The 27,634-nt window shown below is 32.3% G+C and overlaps 1 protein-coding gene across 13 annotated transcripts; it reads left to right on the plus strand.

Moving 5' to 3' along the window:
- The first annotated feature begins 281 nt into the window (after nucleotides 1-281).
- LOC148606991 (uncharacterized) lies at nucleotides 282-27,540 on the plus strand. 13 transcript variants are annotated; one of them, XM_088543940.1, is made up of 4 exons: nucleotides 330-390; nucleotides 5,909-5,962; nucleotides 7,099-7,964; nucleotides 23,276-27,540. In XM_088543940.1, the coding sequence occupies exon 4, from the start codon at nucleotides 23,283-23,285 to the stop codon at nucleotides 25,227-25,229; it is 1,947 nt and encodes a 648-aa protein (XP_088400066.1). In that variant the 5' UTR covers nucleotides 330-390; nucleotides 5,909-5,962; nucleotides 7,099-7,964; nucleotides 23,276-23,282; the 3' UTR covers nucleotides 25,230-27,540. The 13 variants fall into 13 exon arrangements, 12 of the variants coding, with proteins under 12 accessions (XP_088400069.1, XP_088400066.1, XP_088400067.1 ...); XM_088543941.1 differs by having other exon boundaries at nucleotides 337-390; nucleotides 5,912-5,962; XM_088543937.1 differs by lacking the exon at nucleotides 330-390 and having other exon boundaries at nucleotides 411-5,962; nucleotides 7,099-7,201; nucleotides 7,618-7,964.
- Nucleotides 27,541-27,634: the final 94 nt, after the last annotated feature.

Raw genomic sequence — 27,634 nt, forward strand, 5'->3', positions numbered from 1 at the left:
TATTTTCTTGCAAAACCTTTTTTTTAGCATGGCTTATTCTAAATGGAAATAATACCTAATATAATACACATTTTAAACACTTAAAACTTTACATTTTGAACACCCGTAAAAGTAGAGTCTGATTCTGCCGTTTCTGGATAAAGTTAAATATCAAATTCACTCTTTCGAAATTTAAGCATCTGTTTCTCATAAAGGTCTTGTATTTCAGGGACTGCATATCAATACATGTACTGGTTGCTATGTGATAAAATATTCTTATCAGATTGACGGCGAATTTATATTTAGCTTTTATCTCATCAGGTATATATCTAAAAAGATTATTTAAGAACGTTACAATGTTTGCAACTACTATTCACAGCCAATAACTATTTTGATGTAAACTTTATACAGGTAAGCAATATCGTGTATTTCGATTTCTAGTTCAATCGACATCAACTTCCAGACATTTGTATTATTTTTATTTTGTTGATATGGGTTGAATTTACGATTTTCATAGCAGATTTCTATTCTGCAATAACTTATCACAGCCAATCACTTAATATTTTTACAGAAGCCTTATATAGGTATGCCATATCATGGGTATTGATTTTAGACTGAGGCAACACCAACTTTCTGTTTGAGTCTTTGCTTATAGTTTTGTAGATTTCGTTAATACAAAATTTTCGAAACAATTTTCTCATAGTAAATAGACTGATTTACATTGTCTTCCCTATCGCCAACTTTGTTTATATGTTGATGATATGGGTTCTGCAAAAATCTTTATAAAGCATTAAGCTCACCATTTAGTCACCATTTACTCAGTTGAATAAAAAATATCTATAGGTGAAACTAAATGGTGTTGTTTCTTTAATCATTTGGACAACTTTTTACATTGGGCAAAGGTATAATCGTATGATCAGGAGGAAATAGATTTTTTAACGTTAAAAGGCCTCATTTAAGGAATACCTCATCCAATGGTCAGCCCAAGCGTGTATGTCTTATTTAAGGATAGAGAAATTTACGTTGTTGAATGAAAAAACGTATATGGTTAATTTGAAAACAGAATATTTGTAAAGGTCTACAACGAGAGACTATGTCACGATATCGAGCAACCCGCCCATAATGCCAAACACATGGTATGAAAGATATTAGAGTGGTGGACTACGCGAGATTTGTATCACTTCGTATTGAGAAAAAATGAAAAAAAAGCTGTAAAACATGCATTGATGAGATATAAAGAAAACAGGCACTAGGGTCCAGGATTTTTTAGCGATTTTGTCTCTCTTTTTGTAAGTTTGCCCTCTTTGTAACATATATTAGCCAAATAAAATAAAACTTTTTGGTCTCAACTAGGCGATTTTTAAGGGGGTTATGTTAAAATTTTGAATTTTATTCCACTTTTTCAAAAAGTTATCAACTTTTTTATATCTTAATAGTAAAAAGGAATATCTTGCTTATCTTTTGATGCCATTTGTATTAACAAAAACATTTTTTTTCTTGGATGAAAGCCAAATTTTTCTAAGACGAATACTTAGAAATGACCCTGTTTCATAGTTTAAGACTCTGGTTTCCATGACAACGCTGCACTTATTTCTTGGCAAACTAGCTGATATATGTTTTTAATGTACATATCTATCAACCTATATAGGTCTACAAAAATCCTTCTATGGGAAAGGTTTCGTTATCTAGCCCATGGACTATATGTTTGTGCTTCGTAGAATCAAATACAACATTAGTAGAATGTGTGTGCTGTTTCTCTATCTGTTTCTTTGTATTTTTATTTGATTTCATTTGTGATTTCCCAAAAGGCCATGTCAGCTGGCATATTCAATAGTGCATTTATATTCAGTTTCTTTATTTCTTTATAGGGTATGTAAGTCTCGTCATGTGACCCCGTGATTTCACGAGAATGGGTCCTAGTCTACCATTCAAAAGCATGGAGACTTGTCATTTAGAGAGCGTTGAGTTCAGTGTTGAGGGCAAAACATCTCTTTGTATAAAAAATATCGATACAAATAACAAATATCTATTTCTACATGATAATGGTATTAAGAAAACAATACATAAAATAGAAGTTCTGCATTGTTATACTGCGTTTCGAGTACCCGGAAGTAACAATAAAATGCAGATCGGTCTTCGGTCTTTACTACGTTCTACGTCGTAAATTCCGGTAAAGAAAATAGAAACTAGAACGAGACTTACATACCCTATTTGTAACAGGGTCTCAGATCGTTTTAGGTGTGTTTAAATGTGTATTTTTCCCCAGTGGCCATATTTTAAAGGGGAAGGTTTGTGATCACGCCAAATGTAAAATAACCAAAATGGCACGTACAAGGAAAACAAGTCCAAGAGCAAACCAGACTTCACTAAAACTGGGAAAATGGACCAGGTGCACTGTGAGGGTAAACGTCTTTTGCCTTTCTCGAAACACCTGCCAAGTTGCTAATAAAGTGTCTAGTCTGGTATAGACGAAAGAGAAAAGGAAACTTATGACACGGTTCTCATGGTGCAGATGGATACACCATAACGATCCACGAGTTCACGATGACGACAATAAATGTCCTGTAGTGATGACTTCAATCTTGTAGCAACATAACCCTGTCACGAAAGCCTAAGTGTAAGAAGTCTAGTACGGTACAAAAAGTCCGTCTAATTACCGCAAGTTTGGAATGACGTATGAGTTGCAACATGAAAACTCCATATGCAGGTGTTGAAGGAATACTTCCAGAGATGAAAGGAAAGTAAACAATACAGAATGAGAAATCATTGCGTTTGTCATAAAGTTCGGTCCCGACTTTTCCCTTTCAATCTTTTTTTAAGTCTCGATCAAGATATGAGTCTGGCGGTTTAACATTTTGTGTTTTGTGTTCATTATCTCAATTTCCTTTGGGTAAATAATGGCATGATAAACACCGTTCGACGGTTTTATGCAGCAAGTTTAATAAAAAGTCGATGAACCAAAAAAAAAAAAAAAAATAAATAAAAATAAATAAATAAAAGGGGGTTCTGACATAATTTGCTACTTGTCTATAGATTTTGTCAAGTCATAAACTATTATAGGGTATATAAGTCACGTCACGTGACTCCGTGATTTCATGAGAATGGGTCTTCATCTCCCAATCAACTGCATAAAGATTCGTCATTAACATAGCTTTGAGTTCAATGTTAAAAGCAAAATATATTTTTTGTGAAAAAAATACCCATAAAAAATGACAAATATCTAGTTCTACTGAATAAATATGTTAAGAAAAGCATGGATATAGAAGATTTTGCATATTGAAATAGCGTTTTCATTTCCAAGAAGTGAACAATAAAATGCAGACAGGCCATCGAATTTCAATACGTTTTATATCTAAAATTCCGGAGGGAAACCTGAAACTAGAACTAGACTTACAAACCCTATTGATTGAATAAATTGCATGTTCTTCTTTAAAATTTTGACGTTTCTTTGCTACAGGTCTATAGATTTATCAACTGGTATATTATAGCAATGCACATATAGGTAAAATTTTGTCTTTTCGTGATTCACTGATCAAACAACTCACGTTCTATCATATTGTATTATGTTTCAGTAAACCGAGCTATGTAGAATTGGCAGTTATATAGTGTGTTTGAACTTTTAAAATATATGGATGTTATTGCATAAGAAAAGTAATTTAAACTGTGTTTACAATCAATTTGTTAAAACTACATTTAAGTTGTCACGTAGACAGCCCATCTCGTCTCTGTTCGATCTAAGTTTGTCGTCCATCATGACAACGTATGAATGCAATCGTAGTATAAAAATCCATTTAAGTTCTAAAGAACCCTTCAATTGTATTCATAAGTTATCATGATCGACGGAAAACGTGTTCTCATTTTTTTTTGTGGGCTAGATGGTTTATATCATTTAAGATCACTTTGAAATTCAAACAAACCGAGGTTATCTGTGACAATATCAGGGGCGGATCCAGGATTTGAGTTTAGGGGGCGTTAATTGAATTAAATGCCGGTCAGTGAATCTCGAAAAGATCAATTTTGAACGAAGAACATAACATTTTACCTAATATGTGCATTGCGATAATGTACTAGTTGTTAAATCTGTAGATCTGTAGAAAACTATGCCAGATTCCTTTTTTCATGTGAAAGATATGTTTGTTAGGCGTCTTTTAATTTTAACTAACACCGTTTAATGGTCATTTGTTGTGTCATTTAGGAACCTTCAGTCCTTAAAAAAATGAGGATCTGGACATATATTTATTGGGCAAATCCCATAAAAAGTTGGGCAAACTCTTTACATTTTTAAAAAAAATTAATGTATGCCTGTAAAGTAGAAACAAAGGTATATAAAAAGCGGTTTTCTCTGCCACTTGTTTAACTTAAACCTTTGAGTGCGAAGGCTTTTCCTTTACTTGGCCAATGAAAAATTTGAAGATTCAAATTCAACTGTCCTGCTTATGACGTCAACAATAACCTAACGTCACTAGAAAGGGTACAACGGCGGGGTGATCGAACACAGAAAGAAATACACATAAAATATTCATCACTTGGGTGTTTTCGAATATTATATTTTATATTGTCAAGTTGTCAACTTAGTACATATACGCATTGACGTACGTATGTACATAAAAATATACCCAAAAATAGGAAAGTTAAAAACGTAAAAAAACATAAAAATCATATAATTAGACATTTCACTTGCCGATTTTCTAAATACGTCTTATTTACCACATTAAATATTTTTAATACTTAAACCCATACTTAGCACACACAAAAAATTTCACAAGCCGCTATATATATAATGACATTTATTTGCAAAGGATATAATAAGCTATTAAAACATCTATGAAGAAGTTGAACTAGTATCCATTCTCCTTAAATAAGTACAGTTAAAAAAAAACCAAACAAACAGAAGTAAAAACGTTCGTACTTTAAAGATAAACAACCTAATTATTTGAATTCGACCTACGTTTTTATGACGAATTCTATGAGAGGTTCTACTCATTACATTCATTTATCCAAACTAATGGGACTATGCATGACAACTTCCGTGTTCCAAAGTTTAAAAAAAATGGAGCAGTTTCTTTTTCTTTCTATATGATGTAGCTTGCAATGTTGTGTTTGGTTAAATTGTCTGTTTATGTTAGCAGTTATAAAGAAAAGTTAATAATCTACATTGACAACGTCACAAGTATTGATTTTATATTTTATTTCGTGTTAGCGGGAGGGGATGAATCTTGCATAGTACAGTAGACCATTTTGTGCTCACGTTGGGGTAGTCGATGAGCATGCGTAAAGCATGCTCAATGAACACTTCCGTGAGGAAAATTCTTTTGTTCTACTCAAGCTCTACCTCGCGGAAGTGTATATTGAGCATGCTCACCAACTTACTACAAAAGGATCTATTCTCTCAGAATCTCGTTTTTGATCTTGAACTTTATGAATTAAGCTTATCATTCGGGACTTCGAAAGGAATCCTAAAAAATTTCGTAAAACCTCTAGAAATAAATAAATTACCTTCGTGCCAATAACCTATTTCCCTAATGTGTGAATACCTGGCGCTAGTACAATTAAATTTACAATTAAAGATTAATTTTCGTAATCATATGTTCAGCTGACAAAATATTCCGTGAAATCGATGTCAACTTTGAGTGAAATCATTGTGCAATATTTGCGATTTTATCAATAATAAATACATTTACATAACTTATCGTTGAAATTATCTGTTTGTACAAATAATAGAGAAAAACATGCAAAAAAATTGAGATTAGATTGTATATGAAAATGGCAATATGCAAGTGTTAATGTTCTTGATTTGGTATGCTTTGGTTGATCTTAGTGGGTGTGAATGCATGTTTATCATTATATGTTTTTTTTTTCTGGTTTGCTTTTTTTTTTGTTATTTCTTTTACAAGTTTTTCTATTTTTCTCTGTACGAAATACATGACAGCAGGTTGATTTAAGGAGAATGTACTAAAGGTAAAAACAGAGAAGTAAATAAAATGTGAGTATTTGATAAATAAATAACGACGAGTACAAATAAGAACAAAACTTGCAAGGAATTATTTTGGTTTTGTTTTAATGTGTACAGTCTACCCTGGGAAGCACTCCACACATCATCACGTTCAGAACTGTGACGTTAAGAACAGTCGACTTGTTGAATGTGTAGACAATAGTTGCTAAGCCTATATATAGGCTCTTGGCAAAATACGGGGGTATGAAAAGCCTATTTATAGGCTCATTGGCATAGTAAGGGTTAACAATATATAGACAGATTTAGATGCATAAAATCATAATGATCAAATAAAATAACTAGAAACAAGACATTACATTTCATACAATCTTCCGACTTATCTGTATACCGGGTGCCACTATTATTTTCATTTGTTTTATTATGATTGCGTAATATGAACATTTTCCATTTTTGTGTAAACAAACAAATCTGCACCTCCAACAACTGAATAAACTAACCCACGACATGCAATGAAGCTAATGGATTATCAAGGATAATTAACAATATATAAGTCCCTCTATACGCCTTAAAGGAGAATAAATAAGTTATTGAAAAGGGAAACTTCTGCAACGTCATTATAAAACAAACAGTTATTTCAAAATGAAATATCACGGACAGTCCAATTTTTTTTTTTTTTTTTTTTGCAAAGAGAAACAATATGAAAAGTTCTCCTTATGTTGTTATACAGTAAAAAGAAAGTTAAATATTTAATTTATAGTTTTATTTTGTTTTTATTATTTACTCTTTCGTGCCCTTGCAAAATAAGTAATATAATTGTGTCATTATGTAGGGAAAATATAAAATTGAATGCAGTGATACTAACATTAGTATAAGGTGCCATAAAAATGAAGATGAATTACTGTAAATTAGCATTGCTATTTACTTTGATACCGGGTTATGAATGATCAGATAGATACAATAGTACAGTTCCCTTAATACATGTATTTTTTTTGGACAAATTATTAATATCATTTATCATGAAACTTTTTCTAAGAACCAATTTTCAATAATGGAAATGACCACATCATTACCCATAATTTACCTTTTAAAATCAGAAAATACATTTAAGAGATTATCAAATGTTAGGCTTGTCAAATAAGAAATTTTAATCTCACTTATGTAAAAAGAACACATGCAAAATCTGAACAAGTGAACACATCATACAGTCTACAAGACACGAAATGAAGAAGGAATTTGAAAATTTACTACATACCTGTTCCGATTGATATTGTAAGTAAATTAATAGCTGAAAGTTAAAGAGAAAGTGAAATGTGTCTTAAGTAACGGATTTGCAAACTTATAAAATTACAGTTAAAAACAATAATTCAGTCAAAAGATAATTACAGTGTATCTACAAAATCTATTAAAAACGTAATAATAACATTAAAAAATCGATCAGTGTTGTGTAAATTGAGGCAAAGAATGGATATTCAAATGTTATTTATTTGGGTGCGATAAAATGCTAGTATTAATGAAATGCCGTGCTTCTGTAATTGTTTTTAGTTGCAAACGTTCGGACTGAAATGCTAATCATTTGAAACTGCTCTTCGCTGTTAAACACACCAATAACCTTTATGTGAGTTACATAGTTAAAACAACACTCAACGAAATAAAATTTACTGCTATATCAAACTTTTTGCATTTAGTAAAAGTTGACGTCTATGCAGAACTGTTAAAATGGTCCTTAGAAAGACCCATTCCTATGCTAACGACGTCAGACTGCAAGGGGACGACCATTTGATCGGTACAATTGTGGCTTTCACTCCTAAATGGTTCAATTGACAACTTCCAATATAAATTTTAACCATCAAATTCTAGTTTACCACTTTGCAGTACAGTACACGGATAAAATTTCACCTTTCAATTAAACCTAGGTGATATAGTCTACGTCGTTAGAAACGACATTTCTCTGCGAATATGAACGAAATGAAATTATCGAGAACAAAAAGAGAAAAAAAGCATGAGGTGTTAATCAAGATTAAACAGCAACAAGGTAGAGTACATACTAAATTATTGAAGTTCTTCAGGTAGCTTTTAAGCAGAGCATTATCTTAATGTTGCTTTAAACGTACATGCAAGATTAAGTTCATTTGTAAGTATTTGTAAGGCTATGCTTTCAACTACGTTTGATTAGATGAGATACAAATGTGTTAACAAATGTATATGCAACAAAGTGTTTAAGTAGCACTCAAGCTAAGAAACATGCAAAATGTGATTCATGGTTGGAAATCTACATATTTTTATTTTTGGTATTTTGCTTGAAATACCATAGAAATAAAACAAACTAACATGTGGTTTTTCATATAACCATTAATCATAAAAGATAAAAATTATAAGAATGTACCGAAGAATTCAAAATTCAGGGGGATTTTCCATGTTGATTATCTCATAAGAGCAGACTATTAGACGGAATAATTATATATTTCATCATAAAGACCTATGAAGCAACTTCATAAGAGTAAAAAATATACATCCTTTTTTAGGTGTTTTACATTTTACAGAATTTGCCTGATTCTTAAAAAGACTGATACTTAAATCGACGCATTAGGACAAACTACATATCGTTTATTTTAAGACAATGATTGTTATTCATGACCAATACCCTTTGTTTTAAGAAATACAACTGAACTGACTTAAGAAAAAAAAATAAATGAAAAACTTTAATACTCCCTTTGTTCCCTCTTTTGTCATTTAGCTATCAATTCCTATCAACTATTATATTTAGTTCACTAAGTAATTGTAATCTCAAACCAGGTTGATCCTCACTACTCTTTTTTTCCGATTGTAATTGGAAATGTGTAAGGACTCAACTATTATTAGTTAAAAACAGAATGTGTCAAATCTTGAAACCTATATATTTCTAACGTAATGTTTGCCTTAAAGAAAAACAAAACTCTCAGCCTCTCTTAAAACATTCTGAAATAAGTTTTATAGTCTATTCGTGAACAGTCAAATACTTTCATACTGTTAAATGTACTATTATATTGTCTAAAAAAGTCCTAAAAGAGGTTGTTGGTCTATCATTACTGTCCCGAGTTCATCCACGAATAAGATGAATGTTCGATTAAAACTTTTGAAAATGGGTGTTTGTTTTTTTATTAGCAATATTTTTAAAATGAAAACTTTAAACCAATCAATCATTCAAAGGCGTGAAAACTGATCTTTGAAATGGTTTCTTGCATTTTTATGTTTCTATATTTGCTTACGGAAAATTCAGGTGTCACGGAAAATCAGCATTTTACTGCTGTCCTCGGCCTTCAGTATCTCTTTAATCCTCAGATAATGCAGGAAATGTATTGGGGCAAACAGGCAGAAATGTTTTTATATACATGTACATTAATCATGAATCCTATATAGGTGTATTAATATTACTCTGTGGGGGAGGGAAAATGTTAACCCATAGTCTAGTAGAAATTCATAACCAAAAAAGGAGTCTGAAATTAGCTTGTTTCCTAATGTTCCAATGATAATTTGCGTACAAATGTATGGTTCTCTATGGAAGAATAATCAAGGGAACCAAAGTTATAGCAGTAATCAAAAGAATGTAATCCATGGACAAAGACCAGACATGGAAAACAGACATTCACAACAAAGAACATAAAGTAACTAAAATCATACATACAAAGTAACAAAAGCAAATGAGCAACTCAGACTCCACTAAAAACTGGGAGCATGGACTAGGTGCACCGGTAGGGTAAGCGTCCTTTGCTTTTTTAGAAATACCCGCCAAGTTGCTAATAAAAAGTCAAGTTCGGGGTAGACAAACGAGGAAAAAAAAACTATGACCCGTTGAATAAATCAGTTTGCATGGTGTAGATGGCTACAACTGAACGATCCACGGCCATAAACCTTTTGTAGTGACAATCTTGTAGCTACATAACTTGCTACAGAAGCCTATTCGGCAAGCTCTGGAATAACGTACGAGTTGTGATATGAACACTCCATACGGAGGTGCTGAAGTGATGTTGCCACAGATGAAAGGAAAGTTGACAATATTGAATGAAAAGTCATCGCGTTTGTCGTAGAGTTTGGACAATAGTTTTCCTTTACAATCAAACTCTAAGTGTAAGATATGAGGCTGCCTTCACAGTGTCTGTAGTATCCTTTATCTCAAGTTCTTTGGGGTAGATGCGATGTATCAAATCCCCGAAATTAGGATTGATTAAAGATAATACGTCATCTATATAGCGGAAACTGAGATTAAAGGATCTAGCCAAACGATATTCTTTCTTTCGGATCAGATCAGCTACAAATCAGCCTCATAAGAGTGAAGGAATAGGTCAGCAAGTAAAGGAGCACAATTTGTTCCCATTGGAATGCCGACCGTTTGTTGAAAAACACGTCCACTACACTGGACAAATAGGTTGTCGATTAAAAATGACAGCATTTTGTAAACAACTCCCTCTGTATAGTTGGAAGATGATTTGGAATTATTTCTTACAAAGTATGAGGAATCTCTACCAAGAACTGTATATTTGAATCTAGGTATACCATCTTTCTTGGAAAAAACAACGAAGTATAATGTTTTTAAGTCGGGATTTGAACTGAGTATGGGGTATAGAGGTATACAGTGTTAAAAACTCAAAGGTTTAAATGCTATTATATTCAGATAGTAGTCTTGAACTGATTGTCTCCAAAAGATCTTTCGAATTTTTCAGGATCCACATTGAATTAACACCAGTACGGGAGTAACAAGTATTGTGGTAGAACTGCAGACCCTCTTTGACAGTTTAAAATCAAGCAGTTTTATGTATCGCTCTTTAAGGTTCATAAGTTTATAAGCCAAGTTATCTTTAGCAACTTTCAAAACATACGGTCATGCGCAGTTTTTTTTTGCCATTTCCATACAATGTGAAAATGTGCTAATTTTTTGCCCTAGCCCCACCACTGTTTAAAGTGTGTGAAAAATGAAGAACTGGCATATTCTGACGTGCAAAAATGAAATATCCTTCAATTATATTAAATTAAAATAATATTCAATCCCATGGCCACTGGCCTTCTCTTCTTGACAGAGTGTTCTTCCCAAAAGGGGTGGTCCTTTTGACGTCATAAAAATTAAATTTATACGTATAACAAAATGTAACAATAAAGGTAGATTTATCTCGCTAACTTATATTTTTATTAATTCAGATTGAAGATCGGAATTGATATGGTAGTTGCTAAAGCCTAAATATATGTAAAGCCTATTAGCATCTGCAATTATCTCTTAAACCAGCGCAGGAATAGTTCCATTGGCATACACCATAAAGATTCAGATGCGGATAAATATGTCCCTTTATGGGTTTTCCTTTGTTTATATCAATTTTAATTCTATGTTATTTACGCCAATGAAAAAACCCAATAAGCAACTTTAACTGCAACTAAATATCCTGATTAATTTAATTTGCACTAACAACGATCCAATTAAAAATGATTGACCTCTAACCTATTTTCCGGAATTGTTTTTCTCTTCTATGCATTTACCAGAATAATCCAGTCGTTCACCGTCGTAAATTAAGTAGCCTAGCTAAACAGAAAAATTCTAATTCTATTATTAGACGCATACCAAACCATTTGATATATAGCTAGTAAAATATATAACCCATGAGATACAATCCTAGAGAGGAAATGTACAAAGGGACTAATCGAAAGCGTTGTCTTCAGATCTAGATATCTAGGGACCGATACAAGTATTAACAAAAACAACCCTGATGTATCCCCCAAGGTGTCGTGTATTTATTTAAAAAAATGAGCTTTTCATTGTATTAGACTAACATGGCGGAAGGGAATGTCTTATTATTTACCACCACAGTAAACATTTTCATGTATATCCCTTTAAACAAATAAAATCAACTGAATTAAACAAACTACGAATTGACAGCTGAGTTGTAAAATAAGTGTGTACAGATCCTAATCTTAACATATTAAATACGGTTACGGCCTGGTGACATCGTAAGCCCGGAGATGAAAAATAATAGGAAACTTTGCTTAGACGATGGTATAAGAATTTTTATAATGTTATTTTCTCATGGATAGTGCCAATCTGTTATCCAGTGATATTGCCTTTTGTAATTATCATTCTATTCGGCTATTAAATATGTGTTCTGATAATAGAGCTTTTGGTGCTTCTGGGACTTAAACTAAAATCGAGAAGTTCAGCATTAACAATTAACAAAAAAAAAAACACTTGTGTATAGATACGACTTAAAAACATTATACGTCGTTGTTTTTTCCAAAAAAGGTAGTACACTTAGATACAAATATATTTTTTCTTGGTACTTGGTAAGAAATAATTCCAACTCATCTTCCAAATATACAGAAGAAGATGTTTACTACAATATAATGTCATTTTTAATCGACAACGTATTTGTCCAGTGTGGTGGACGCTTTTTTCAACAAACGTTCGACATTCCAATGGAAACAAATTATGCTCCTCTACTTGCCGACCTATTCCTTCACTCTTATGAGGCTGACTTCATAGCTGATCTGATCCAAAAGAAAGAATATCGTTTAGCTAAATCCTTAAATGACGTATTATCTTTAAATAATCCCAATTTCGGGGATTTGATACATCGCATGGTAATGGAAAACTATTGACCAAACTTTACGACAAACATGATGACCTTTCATTCAGAATTGTCAACTTTCCTTTCATCTGTGGCAACATCCCTTCCGGACCTGCGTATGGAGTGTTCATATCACAATTCATACGTTAAGCCAGAGCTTTCCGAAACTATGCAGACTTTGTATCGCGCTAGAATTCAAACAAATAGGCTTCTGGAGCAAGTTATATAGCTACAAGATTGAAATCATCACTACAAACGTTTTATGGCCGTCGATCGTTAAGGTGTATCCATCTACACCATGGAAACTGATTTATTCAACGGGTAATTTTTCTTTCCTCGTTTGTCTACCCCGGACTTGACTTTTTATGAGCAACTCGGCGGGTGTTTCTAGAAAAGCATCCTACCGGTGCACCCGGTCAATGATCGCAGTTTCAAGTGGGGTCCGAGTTGCTCATTTGCTTTTGTTACTTTGTATATATGATTTTAGTTACTCTATGTTCTTTGTTGTGTATGTCTGTTTTCCATGTCTGGTCTTTTGTAATTGTATACAGAGCTAGTTGAACTATTATAAAAACAAGTTAAAAATAAAACTACCTTGAAAATGAAACCATTCGGTAAAATGTAAATGTTCTTGAAAAAAAGCTAATGTAACATGTGTATAGTCTTTTCATAGATTCAAGGTAAAAATGGCCTATGCATATGCACCTTTGGAAGATCAGTTTCATATCGATGAAGACGACGATGAAATAGCAATTGTCTTCTCTAAATCTCTCTTTTATTTTTGCTCAACATCCCTCCAATTTTTCTCTACATTTCTCTGATTTTTCTCAACATATCTCTTATTTTTCTCTACGTTTCTTTCATTTTCTTAACATCTCTGTTATATTATTTTTCTACATCTCAGATTTTTTTCAACATTGTAGTTAACATCGTGCATATAACATTTTCTATTTTTCCCCCGATCTTTACATTCATCATAAATGTCACTTAGACTTTTAAGAACTTGAGCACTCGACTCGATTGAATTGTTCTTCTCATGCTCTTTGAGTTCTACAGTGAGCGTTAATAGATCAGTCGAAAACACAATTACGGTAAACATTAAATAAGTCTGATCCTTGTGTCTACATAAGACATCACATTAAGCGTTATTTTAACACTTCTAGCTCGTTATATCTCTTATTGATTTGATGCTTGTATTGTGTAAAACCGTGTATTTTCTATTCATTTTTCGTTGTAGTTATCTGCATATATATACATTATACATGTAGGAATGCTTAAAAAAAGCTGTATATTTCTATGAGTATCGCTTTTTCATTGAAATAAATAAATTGAGGTTTGAGTTTTCATTGATAATATATGATGAGGAATATTATGTCTAAGTTAATTTAAAAAAATGTATGAATGAGGCGTCAATATGTCAGTTTCACCACCGTGCCCCTCATAAATCCCTTCAAAAGTGACCCCCTTCATTGGCGGATCCAGGGTATACAGGGGTTAGCACCCCTCCTTTTTATTGAAAAATTGGTCATTTCCATGTGTAAAATTGACAAAAATTGCTAAATAATGTCCAAGCACCACATCTTATCTGAAAAAACCCGGTTGGCACTCCTCCGTTTCAAAGTTACTGAATCCGCCCCCTGCCCCTTGCATAGCAGTCGTCAACCACGAAACTAAAACTGATCAAAATGTAAATAAACCAAAATCTACAATGTTCATAAAACAAGAAGCACAATTTTACAATGGTTTCATATTTTGTGGGTCTTTCGTTGCAGTCATTTCTTTTCTAGTCTGTAAACTTACTACTCCAGCCTCCTGGAAATATATATTTATTCAATTTGTTTCAACCCGCCTTATTATGGTCTGCATGCATGGTCCTTTCAAATAATTTTTAATTTGGTTTCGTTTGGTCTTTTGGAGCTGTCTCGCTCCGGTCCGGTCAATCTGTTTAAAATACACCATCTGACATGGTCAACTCAAATTTTTTGGAGGGTGACTTAAGGATTTAATTTTTAATTAGATTCCGGCTCGGATCTTCCACACGCACAAGGTAACATTTGTCATGCAGATTATGGTTCCGTTTTGGCCATTCTGAACCGTATATTTTCGTTCTTTTTTGCGGGATACCAATGTCACTGGCCTGACAGTTATGAATTCGATACTTTATAAAAGTCCATTGAAAAAATACATTATTATTAAAATAAATAAGTAAACAAACAAAAACACTAAAAATCATTAAAACAACAAAATGAAACAAAACAAAGAAGACTAACATTTCGAATGCTTATTCTAATTTAAAATACAAGTCAGAAAATAATTTTGTTGGAAACTTTCAGGTTATAAACTAAAAAGTTTCAGGAACATAGTTGTCATTTTCCACTAAATGTACTTTTGACTTTTTTATCAATTTAGATCGAAGATAGTACAATATCGCAATAGATATGTAAAGCCTGTTAGCTTCTGCAACTATCTCTTACTAAGCTCCGGAAAATAATTCATTCCTTTACATAGACCGTTAAGGTTCAAAGAAAACACTTAGGTCCTCTTTTTGACCATGATTATTTATAAGAAACTATATGTCATTTCAGAACTAGATGTATCTAGGATTACAGGTGATAATTTATAAAGATATAGATTTAAAAAGTGCATAGCTAGTGTACCTTATTTTTGAAATCTTATTCCACAAGACTTCGGCGTTTATGTTAAATTTACGTGTCTCTGGAACTACAGGCGCCAATAAATTAAATGCTTTTCCGTGACACGAAGAATTGTAAGGTACGTTTGTACGACGTCGTGCATCTGAGGGAAGGATTAATTTAAACTAGTATGCCTCATGAATGATTTGAAAAACAGTTTCGGCCAGGAGTTCTTTTATTTTAAAATTTAGAAACTGGTCATGTCCAATTAGAAGTTTGTAGTGTGTAGTTCATTCATCTAGGTGTTCCATGAAAACTTACCCTTAATATTAATCAAACTGGGGCACTGCTAAGATGCCACGTTAGAATTCGGCCCCGGTTCTTTCCTCTTATCTTATCCATATTTTTCGAACTTGACATATATACTAAGGCATGCATGTATGTCTAAAGCGAACCCTGAATAAATTAGAAAACCTGTGTAAACCAGACATATCTCTAAAGTTTCTATATATACCAGTTTATTATTTTCGAGCATTTTGACCCCTGCACATGTGTAAATCTGCCCAATGCATTCTGTACGTACCAAGTATGGGTACCCAATGTGTACCTTGTACCAAGTGTGTAAGCTGTATGTACTCCCATATACTCATATTTTACAATGTAGCTACGATAACGTAATCCTCCATCCACATAACATTACGTTCCCTCACGGGAACGTATGTGAATGGAGCGTTACGTTATCGTGACTATAGTACCCCGTGTCCACCAAGTGTCGATCTTCAAAACCGTAACGTACGAACGATTTTTTTAAGTAATACTCCGGCTAAGAATCATGCAAAAGGTGATTCATGGGTGAAAAGCCTACATATTTTTATTTTTGATATTTTGTTTGAAATGCCATACTAAACAGAAATTAACAGTCGGTTTTTCATAAACCCCGTTCTCTTAGGAGATAAAAATTATATAGAATGCACGGCAGATTTCAAAATTAAGGGAGATAACTCTGTAAATGACGCTCAAATACAATAGAATCTATTAGATTTTCTATGTTGATTATCTCCTAGGAGCAGGCAGATTCGAATAAATAATTACATATTTCATAATATAGACCCATAAATCAACTTAGTGTCAAAAATAAAAATATATAGCCTTTTTGAGGTATATCACATTTTACAGATTTTGCATGACTACTACTTAAATGCTGTAAATGAATTCATATAATAAATATTTATCCATTAATCCGTACAAACGAAGTTTAAAATTGTTCGAACGAATTCAGTTATAAATCTATAGCATTCAATCGAATTTATAAATCAGGGCAGGGATTTATAAATTTATTCGTTCGTAGCCCCGAGTCGTATCCCTGATCAGAGACTTGGGCTAAAGGCTAAAAACCACTAATTCCACTTCCCATAGGCTTCTATGCTTATTTCACAAAATTCAATGGCTTCTCTGGACTTTACCTTAACTTTAACCTGCAGAGGACTATATATCAGCATGATTCTACATATGTCAGCTCACAATCCTCAGAATGGCATGTGGGGTTAGCAGACTTGCAGTGCAAAACTGGTCACCGGAAGTGAAGGGTCTATAAATAGCATGGGAAATCCCAGTGTTTTCACAAGATAGGGGTATATTTAGAAATCATTATGGAGATTAGGCTTCACATCACAAGAAGCAAAATGCACCTTAAAATGTACAGAAATGTTTTTCCTTTCAGAAACTGTTTCAATTTTTCAAATGAGATGAGAACTTTTTTCACAGCACTATGAGGAACAGGGGTAATTTCTGCGTAGGACTATTTTTGCTCATTGGTTGAATTGGTGGTCTGTAACCTAAAAAACAGGACGAGAAAAAACCGGACGGGCATTTTTCGATATCTTTTTTCCATAACTATGGTTTTATTTAATGGAATTCAAAAACTTTAAATGATTTCTAAAGGGAAATACAAGTGCTTTTAATTGATATAAAGCGATAATCTTGACAGGACGAACTATTTCTGACAAAAAAAAATGGCAAAAAAGGGGATATGTTGATGGATATAGTTTATTATTGATCAAATGTGTCATGTATATCAAATAATGTTTACTTCTTCTTAAAGCTTATACTTGTAGGTACATTTTGATGTAATTAAAATATGCAATGTATTACCAATCATAAAAAAAAAAACGATATGGGCCGCACATCTGTACCTACCCATTGAACTGAAGTTAACTCCCCCACCGTGTTTTAGACACTCCTAAAACATGCATGTTTTGCATATATTTTTAATTTGAAGTTGGATGGCGCTGAAATTTTCATTTCTTGACTCCAAAGACTTATTGGGTTAGATCAAGGAGTTAAATATAGAAATGCAGGGAAAGCTACAACTATAAAACTCCTTGTATACACCCTCATACTATTTCTGATCAATTTTTATCAAATTTTATAACGATTGATCGGGTTTAGAAAAAGGAGTTTGAATTTTTAATGAGGAGGGAATGTGGTGTTCATAATTTCATAATACCTTTTCAGATAATTGTTGAAGTTTTACTTTTTCATTTACACTTCATTTTGAAACTTTTTTTGGATAGTATTATTTTTCTTTTTCATTTTTGAAAATTCATTTGTTAATTTTATGGCTAATTTTTTAAAGCTCATTGTGGTTTTTCAGTAACATTTTGCATATGTCTTTTGTAGGTTTTGTTTAGTTGTTTCAATTAGTACATTTTCCCATTTTGTTTCTTTTTATAAGTTTTTATCGCATGTTGTCACACTATCAACAGTCATAATTACGTAACATCTTTTGTCACGCATGTACCATGCAACTGTGTTAATGACCATGAACCATGGGTTATGTTACAATAAATGATTGACTTCGAAGGTGGGACCAAGTTGAAAATTATTACAATACCAATTATTTACCAAAGTTATTAAAACTAATACATTTCTATTTTGTACTGAACAGTACTTTAAAATTCAGTAATAGAAATTAAATGTGTAGTTTAACGTAAATTATCGGTAGTGTACTGTGTAAAATCACGCGAGATTCCAGTCCGTGTTATATATATCCTTGGTTTGAGAGCAATATAAAATGATTTTTTATATGAAAATATGACAGTCAAACAGTGTATTGAATATAAATACCCAGGTATTTGGCAAGCCAAAGTAGACAAAAATCAATATTTTGTAATATTAGAAAATGAATTTTTAATATTACAAAATCGTTTTTTTAATATTGGAAAAGATTTTTTAATATTAGAAGAAATTCATTTTCTAATATTACAAATTCCTGATTTAGTAATATTATAAAATATCACTCATTTTGTAATATTAGAAAATGAATTTGTAATATTAGGAAATTAATTTGTAATATTAGAAATTGAATTTGTAATGTTAAAAAATCATTTTTTTTAAATATTAGAAAACACTCATTTTCTAATATTACAAATTCTTGATTTAGTAATATTATAAAATATCACACATTTTGCAATATTACAAATTGAATTTTTTAATTATTAGGAAATGAACTTGTAATATTAGAAAATCAGTCACGTTTTTTAATACTACAAAATGATTTTCTAATATTAAAAAAAATCGTCATTGATTACGACAAATCCATTTTCTAATGTTAAAAAATCATTTTCTAATATTCAAAAATAGTTTTTCAATTCATTTGAATTTTTAATATTAAAAGATGATTTTTAATAATAAAAAAGTGTTTTGTGATATAAGAAATCTAATTTTTAATATTAGAAAATGAATTTGTAATATTAAAAAATCACTTTTAATATCAGAAAATGCTCATTTTTTGTCAACTTTGGCTTGCCTTATAGGTATAAGGTATCAGTCTTGTATTACATATTCCTGAGCTTCAAAACATGGAGGCTAAAATATAGTGCGCTTCCTTTTTGCCTTTTCCTGTTTTTGTTTCTTGGCAAATGGTAATGATTTTTCATCAATAGTACAGGGTAAATATCAAGCTATGACACAATAAACTTGTTTTTGAGGAAAACAGTATTTTCATGAAAAATAATGCTTCAGAAAAGGGGTCTATTTTATGAACTCAAAATAAAAGTGAAGTAGAAAAAGTCTATTTTTAGTTTGACCTGTCCTGGTGTACCAAAGTTCGTGCTTTTTTTTTTCTAAAATTGGGCCTAAAAATTATTTTTGACATTTCTTTAATTGAAAAACATGGTTAAAAGTTAGATTGAAACCCCTTGTATATTTAAAAAAAAAACATTCTGGAATGGCAAAAGTAGTGCAGGCATGGAAGAGACCAATGCTCCGGAGTTTGATGTTCCCAATGACGGGATTTTTCAGTTCTATAAATGTAATACATAAAAACCAAAATCTATTTATAGCCTTTATGCTCAAGGTGCGTTCAATAATTAGTCTAGAAGCACTGACAGAAACCTGATCATTAAGACCACTAACCTGTGGTTGGACTTGGAAAAGTTTTCTATTAGGTCTTTACCTGATACAATATTTTGCAATATAAGTCTTCGGTACAGCTCCAAGTGCAGTCATTGAAGCCAGCATGGTGGAAATCTATGAGTGTCGAGACGTTCCGAGTGAAATGATATTTGTCGAATACAACTTAACCTTTTGTTATCAATATTTCAGTTACATTTTCTATGATTGAATCATTTGAAATTATAGCTTACTTTATGGGATGTTTATCTTATTAGCACAAAGATTACTTATTCAACTTTTTTTCTTGTAAATACTCAAGTTTAAAATTTGAACTTACATTTCTCACATGGTCAAGGACACTAAAAAAGTCAGTATGTCAATAAGCACAAAAGACAACAGTTCAGTGAACAAGGGCCGGTTTACACTTGACACTGTCTGAAAAGTCACGCATATATTCAGAGATACATGCGGATAATGTGGAGAATATTCTGAACGTGTAAGTTAGTGTCAAAGTATTTTTTTTAAACTGAAAGTGTAAGTTTTAAAAAGGAGTCCTTATAGACCCGAAGCCATTAATATCGGGTAGGCATTGCCTAAATAAGCGAGCACCGTGAGCTTTACCATACATGTACAGTCTGTGCTAGATTCGTAAAAATAATAAAGGACATTACAAAGAGGGGGGACGGGGTCGATCCGGATGAAAATGTTTGCTTCGCAAGTGCAATATTTTTATTTATAGGTAAAATAATTCATATTTTGAATGTGAATTTATAATACTTTTACTTGAAAACTAAATTTGTAGTGATATTTATATGTAAACCTCTATTTTCGTATAAAATTTCAATTTAAATCTTATGCATATATGGTCTAATTATGGAATATTTATTTAAAAATTCCATGGATAAAAAGAATTTTATTAGCAAATTTGGGAACCAAAAGAATTTTTCAATTATCTTTAAAAATGAATAAGTTATGGTGATTTAAAGTTGATGCCGCATACCACTCAATGGATTTTTTGCCATCTAAAACCAAATCACTGGTAAGTGATGACATCAATACTTATGCAATACTTAACATTTTTTATCCCATAAGAGCATCTCTATAAACATCCATTTCAGTTTTGGCCTGTCAGATCAATCTGTATAGATACCGGAAATACGGATGGTGGGAATATTTTACACATATCATGTGATGTAAACAAAATTCAGGCGACAGCTGTAAATTCCAAACAAGAAAATGATTGCTTTCCTATCTTAGAAAGGTTATGCTTCGATTTTGATAATATAATCGGAGTTGTATTTTTTTCTGAGACGGGTTAGGTTACATTTGTACATCCATGTGTTTCCCGAAGTCTTTATAAACATAACATTCACTTCTTTAAAAAAGTAAAACAAATTAGAAAAAGACTTGAATTAAGTTGAAAACTATCAGAAAAGATGAATTTATTTTTACTGAAACGTAATCTTAACCTATATTTTTTTATTTGTTTGATTGAAGGAAATAATGAATTGTATCCGTAAGGACAGTCACTTTTTGTTACTTCGGGGACATGACTTTTTTTTCGTTAGCATATTGGGGAACCTTAAGGGAAGTTTAGAAAGTACGCATAATAATGGTAGAGCTCACACCGCTTCACGGCGCTCCCTATAAGTGCAGTTTCTTTTTTTTTTCTAGAATTTATGTTTTGCAATTAAGTTTGTGGATTTGGATTTATGTTTTAGGGTTCTATCTATAGGTCTCTATTTACAATGACTCCATAGTAAAACCTACTTTAATTCAACAAACATTTAATTTTATGTTTTCTTTGACATGTATGGTGTGATATCACTATCAGGGTTAAATACATGTGTATGCTTAATTTGAATTTTACCTGTGCTAAATTATTTTTGCATATGTACAATTAGTCCGAATTTCCTCTGACCCTTCAACCCTCCTCTTTTTTATTTGGATATTGATATGTCAGGTTAGGGTCAGAACAATGTGCCATACAAAAAGAGATTCAGCGGTACCGAGGCATACCGCCCTTCAACTGCTTCTGATGACTTTCAATCTGAAATTGTGCATGTCACTCCTACCTTGTGCAGTTTCTGAATCATTTTCCTGCATGCTGATACCATATTTGCTACAAAAATTACATTTTTTATTTTAATTTTGATAATTTTTCAAGAGAGATCCTGTTTTGTTGACATTTTGACTCATAATAGAGAGTAGGCATAGCTTGTTACTCTTGGAATCGAACGGAGCAGAATCAATTTTTAAAACCGGAATCTAACAGAATATTTCAAAATTCCACTGAAAAATTAGGTGTCCATTGCTGAAACATATGATAAGGTTATAACTTTTTGTAGGTTTATACTGGTTTGGATCTGGTAGGTCAGTTACATGTATCTGCCTGAAAACGTATGTTTGTGCATTTGTGTATAATTAGTTTTGTTATTTCTGTTTTAACAAGGGACTAATACCTTTTTGAACTAATTTTTAGGTGTGTTTAATTGTGTTATATTTTATCCAATGTGGCCAGATTTTGAAGGGGAAAGGTTGTGTTTATGCCTAAGTAATTAAACCCCACCACATTTTTTTAGCCTGTCTTGTCAGGAATTTCTGGCCTCTGTATGTCTTGTTTTGTTTTCATTTTCAGTTTATTTTTATGTTGCTAGAGTATATAGGGGCAATTAATTAGCTTTACTTATGCATAATATTGTTTTGGGGCCAGCTGCTACCTGCATTATGGTGTGAGGGTTCTTGTTGTTGATTGACAACCTATGGGTGGTGTTGAGCTGACATTTTTCATCATAGTAGTGTTGTTGTCTCTTTGACTTATTCACCATATTCATTTTTGTTATAGTCAGAATGCATAAGATATCACTACTCCAAAAATTAATAACTGACTATGCATTTCTTCGAAAGAATAATCAAGGGAACCACAGTTGTAGCGGTAATCAAAATAATGTAATCCAGGAAAAAGACTGGACACAGGAAACAGACATACACAACAAACATGAAGTAACTAAAACCATACATACAAAGTAACAAAAGCAAATGAGCAACTCAGACTCCACTAAAAACTAGGAGCACGGACCAAGTGCACTGGTAGGGTAAGCGTCCTCTGCTTTTCTAGAAATACCTGACGAGTTGCTCATAAAAAGTCAAGTCCAGAGTAGGCAAACAAGGAAACCCACCATATTAGGAGCAATACCAAAAATGGAGGATATCCTTAACGTGAAGTCTTGTTCCCAACCTGATTAGTCTTGACAGAATCAGACTCCATTTTTCTGACAATGTACATTTTACTTGTAATTTCTGTATGATAACTTGAATAATTTAATCACAATCAAAAACAAAGGCAAGCTGTATCATGTTTGAAGGGGGTGTCTACACATATTTTCTTACCCCATCTACGGAGGAGTTTTCTTATGCGGATTCTCCGTATTTTCTAAAAATTAAGTATTTATGATAAAATTTCACAAGTACAGGATTTACGCATTATTTCCATAAAACATGGTAAAAAATATGTAGTGTCAATACATGTAAGTAGTATAAACATGTCTTAAACTGTTCAAGGTTAAACCTCTGTGGTTGTATTAAGATGTGCCCTAAATACATGTATTTGTTTTCTTTCTAGATGGGAAAAAAAAAAGTTTAAGAAAATTGTAATGGGAAGAATACAAATTTATGTGGATATTTTTTACCCTTAAGGCTTTTAATTATGTAGTATCTCAAAATTTTTTTAGAAAGAAAATGGCCCAAGCTTATGTACAGCCTTCAGAACATTTGCTTTTATTGGATGGATGGAAAAATGAAGACGCATCTGAATGTGAGGATCAAGGTAACAATATTGAAGACATAGCTGAGGAAATAAAGCAAAACTATGGTGATGAAGCTTTAAATGATATAAATGTGGATTTTGATTCTGATCATGAACATACAGATACATGTAATAATGCCCATTCTGCATTGGATGCTGCTATTGGTCAGTTGAAAGAAAAAAATTCAGACAAAAAGAGCTGTGGCAGTTGTGCTAAACCAAGGAGAGTAACGAATGTCCAACATTTTAGAAGAGGCCAACATATCTCTATGCCAGGACAGTACTCTACTAAATATCTGAAGGGAACAAGAACGCTGAAAAAGATTTACAGCCATCATGCTATTGTTAAACAAGTTCTAAGTGCAATGGGTTCTTTGGTTACAATGATTCTTATACATTTTACACAACTTGATGATGAAATAGCAGTGTTCCAACAGAAAGTAGATTATGATTTGTGCAAAAATGAATTGTATATAGTGGATTATGTCCATCCAAAGTATGATCCTGATAATATAGTTGAAAGAGCCGAATCCATTTTGTCAAAAAAAGACAAATTTAAGAAATACAATCTATTAACAGGAAACTGTGAACATTTTGCAACATGGTGTGTTGTTGGTGAAGGTGAAAGCTTTCAAGTTCAAAGTATGGCAAAAAGGCTTGCCAATGCTGTCACCCGTTTATCAGGTATCGGAACAAAGATTGCAAAGGGCATTCTTCGAATTGCATTTGTCTCTGCAGATGAAGTAGCAGCAAGTCTGAAAGCGGCAATTCCAGAACTTGTTCTTGGTGGTGCAGCTGCTGTATACTTAATTTACTGTATTGTCATGACAGCGGTTTATGTGAATGATTACAGGAAGGGAAAAATGTGTTGGTCATGTGTCAAAGGAAAACTTCAAGATTTATGGTTTACGTTTGGGGCATTTGGTGCTACATCTATAATAACTTTTTTGTTTCTTCATTTTGCGATTCCTTTAATATCAACAGGAGTTGGAATACCAATACTGATTTTACTGATTCTTCTATCAGTTGGACTTCAAATGGCGATACCTAAAATACGGAAGGCTTTAAGCTCCCCATTTACTGTTAATCGGGACAAAGTTACACACCTGAGCCAGGTACACCAAGGTGATGTCATTTCCTTCCGTTACTATGGTTTCCAACATACCAGTATTGTTTCAGAAGTTGATATTGAAAAGGGTCGATTACAAGTTATTCACTATGGAACTGCTTCTTTATGTGGCACCAGGAAAATTGTGGAGGAATATATTAATGTTGATGTTCAAAAGATGAAAGTTTATTTGCTTGACTGCAGACCATTAAACACATTTTCAAGCGATGATGTAGTCAGTCGGGCGAGGAGCAGAGTTGGTGAAACCAAATGGAAATTATTTTCAAATCGTTCAGACAACTTTTCATACTGGGCAAAGGTAAAAAGTTATGATGCAGAAGAATATTATAACAGCTTAAATGATGAAGACTCGAGTCAAGTAGTACCTAGGCCAGCATCTTCCAAAGTGTCGCTTCTTGTAGAAGAAAGGGAAATACATCGCATAGAAGATCTTAAAATAGGGGATGTTGTTAAGAGCAGTGTTATAGGGATAATTGATGATACTGGTATTTTATCCTCTATAAAATATTTAGATGGATCAAGTGGGCGAAGATTTGAGATGGAGGTTATTACTTACAGCTTTTCTTGGACCGTGACACGGAAAAGATATACAATAGACTTGAATCTGGAAAGACTGTATGTGAAAACTTATAACCCAGCTCAATGTCATCCCATGGAGCAACGTGCCCGTAATGCCAGAGAAATTGTTGATGAAACGAGGGAGTGGTGGACAACCCAAGGGTTTGTCCGCCATTGTATAGAAAATAAATAAAAATGTACATGTACTGCAATGCCAATGTTCCATGTAACTGTACACTGTGCATTTGTAGGTGTAATACTTTAAAGACAACTACATGTACATATACTTAGTAAGAAAAATGTTGTACATGTATAACAAGTTGATGCTTTACTGTGTACTTATTTTGTTCAAACCATTTGTTTTGCCATATTGTATTGTAAGTACCTATACTTAACTGTGTCACAAACTAATGTTGTGTCCACACTTGCCCAAACCGTTCAGGGTTCTACCACTGCAGTTGTATCATGTTGCACTCCATGAAACTCTTTTTTTTTGCGTTTATTTTTAATATATATCTTTTTTTCTAATATTTTCCTTTTCTTACATCAATGCTTTTCCATTGCAGATATTTTTATTTAAGATGTACTTTGAGCAAATGATAAGAAGGGGAGATAAATTATGACAGATCAATAATTAATGAATATTCTTTGCAAAAATATTTTGTTGCAGACGCCAGAGGGGTCACACATTATAGTGGAGTTCAATCTAGTTTGACTTGATTTACTAAATGCTATCCTTTTTATAATATTTGCTTTCTTCCATTTCAAGATATTTTATACAGGAGCAAAATGTAGCAAAGGGTGATGATTAATAGGTACACACAAATGGTTACTGTATTAAAGGAAATTGCTACAATTTATCAAAAATTGGTCATAAAGAATAAATAACAGTATAAAATCAGATCTTTGTTTGGTTACATTCAATCCTTGTGTGTGAACATCTTAACAAGCAATTTATATTAAAATTTGGAAACTACATGTACCGTGTGCCATCTTTCCCTTGTACATGAATAACTGAAATTAAAAAATAATGAAATCAAAACAACAAAAATGTAAACATAAATACCATATGTATAATTGATGTTTAGATTCATCAATGCCATTGAGAAAAATACCAGATTTAAAGATAAATGCATGTAATTAACTAATTTTGGGAATAATGAATTGGAAATTTTAGTTCTGATATTGTAAGTTCTATGTTTTTAGTAATTTAAAATGCAGTCTATGGGAGGTAACTCTAATTGCCAAAATTGAGGTAAATGTTAATAAATGCTCTCATACGTGTATGTCGTTAGTACATAGTATTTTGTGTCCTCCAAGTGTCAGTGTATTAATTTTTTGTTATTAGATAACATTTTTTTGTACATTATATGTATATAAACCTATAGTTCTGGCAAAAAATAGTTTTTTTTGTGTGCACAATTACATTTTGATACAATTATATTGGTAGCCAGGGTCTTTTTATGCTAAGATTGCCACAACATTGAATATTGGTGCATATTTAATTTATCAGGTACATGTATTTTTGTACTTTTACTGGTTCAATATACACATATCATATTTTATATGTACATTGTATTGCCTACTAAATATAATTTCATGGATCTCATGCCATCCTGTTTGTTTCATTTTATGGTGTCTCATAAGGAACCCAAATTAGAAACAGACTATTTTTGTACTGGGGGGGGGGGGGGGTAGCTGCTGCAAAAAATTTCTTTCAAGCTACATATATGTAGCACAAAAAAAAATTATTCTTCAACTTAAAATCCCAAGGCTTAAACAATGAAGCAAAAATGTATATGTTTCTTCCTCATACTTTGCTGGCTGTGAACAAATGAAAAATCCCCCTCACCACTCTTTCAGAGGCAACAAATTGGTAATAATAAATCACCTTCTCATTTGTTTCCATCTGAAATAGCCTTAGAATGAGTTATATATAATCTTGCTTCAAAGTTATGTCTTGTTTTTATTTTATATGTTCAAGCAGGGGGCAGAAAAATGAGGGGGTTGATCCATGAATTTATATAAACATTTTTTTTTATAATATTTTTAAGTATTTAATTTAATAACTTTATATTCAAAGATAACATGTATTAAATTTGTGAAAGGGGTTGAGTTCCAGGCTATCGTAAGCTCTTTTGTTTTCCAAATCAACATTTTCTATGAAAGGACACGCTGCTTAGACCACTACAAGGTTGTCAGAAAATACATGTACATGTCTGTGTTGACATTGTCAACTCGACAATAAGGTTAGTTGTAAAATACGTGTTTTCTTATGTATTTTGTTTTGTTGTTTTTTTTTTATTTTTGTTTTTTTGGGATGCTTTACCAAGTTGAATAGGCTCATATACATGTAGGTGGTTAGGTGCATGCATTAAGATTGATCATGTGATTTATATTTAAAGATTGTGCTACCCTATTGATTTTCTGTTTTTTTTATATTTATTGTTTTAATTATTTTTTAATCTTGTTATGCTCTTAAGAATAAACAAAATTATCTCGGACTCTTGTATAGTTACTTCGTATGAAAAATAGAGGAATAAGACTACAATTAACTCCAAACAAACAAAAACAAGATATAAAAACATCACCTGGATT

Source organism: Perna viridis, chromosome 9 (assembly GCF_037379345.1).
Source record: "Perna viridis isolate PV_CMFRI_1.1 ecotype Kerala chromosome 9, ASM3737934v1, whole genome shotgun sequence".
Classification (NCBI taxonomy): Eukaryota; Metazoa; Mollusca; class Bivalvia; order Mytilida; family Mytilidae; genus Perna; species Perna viridis.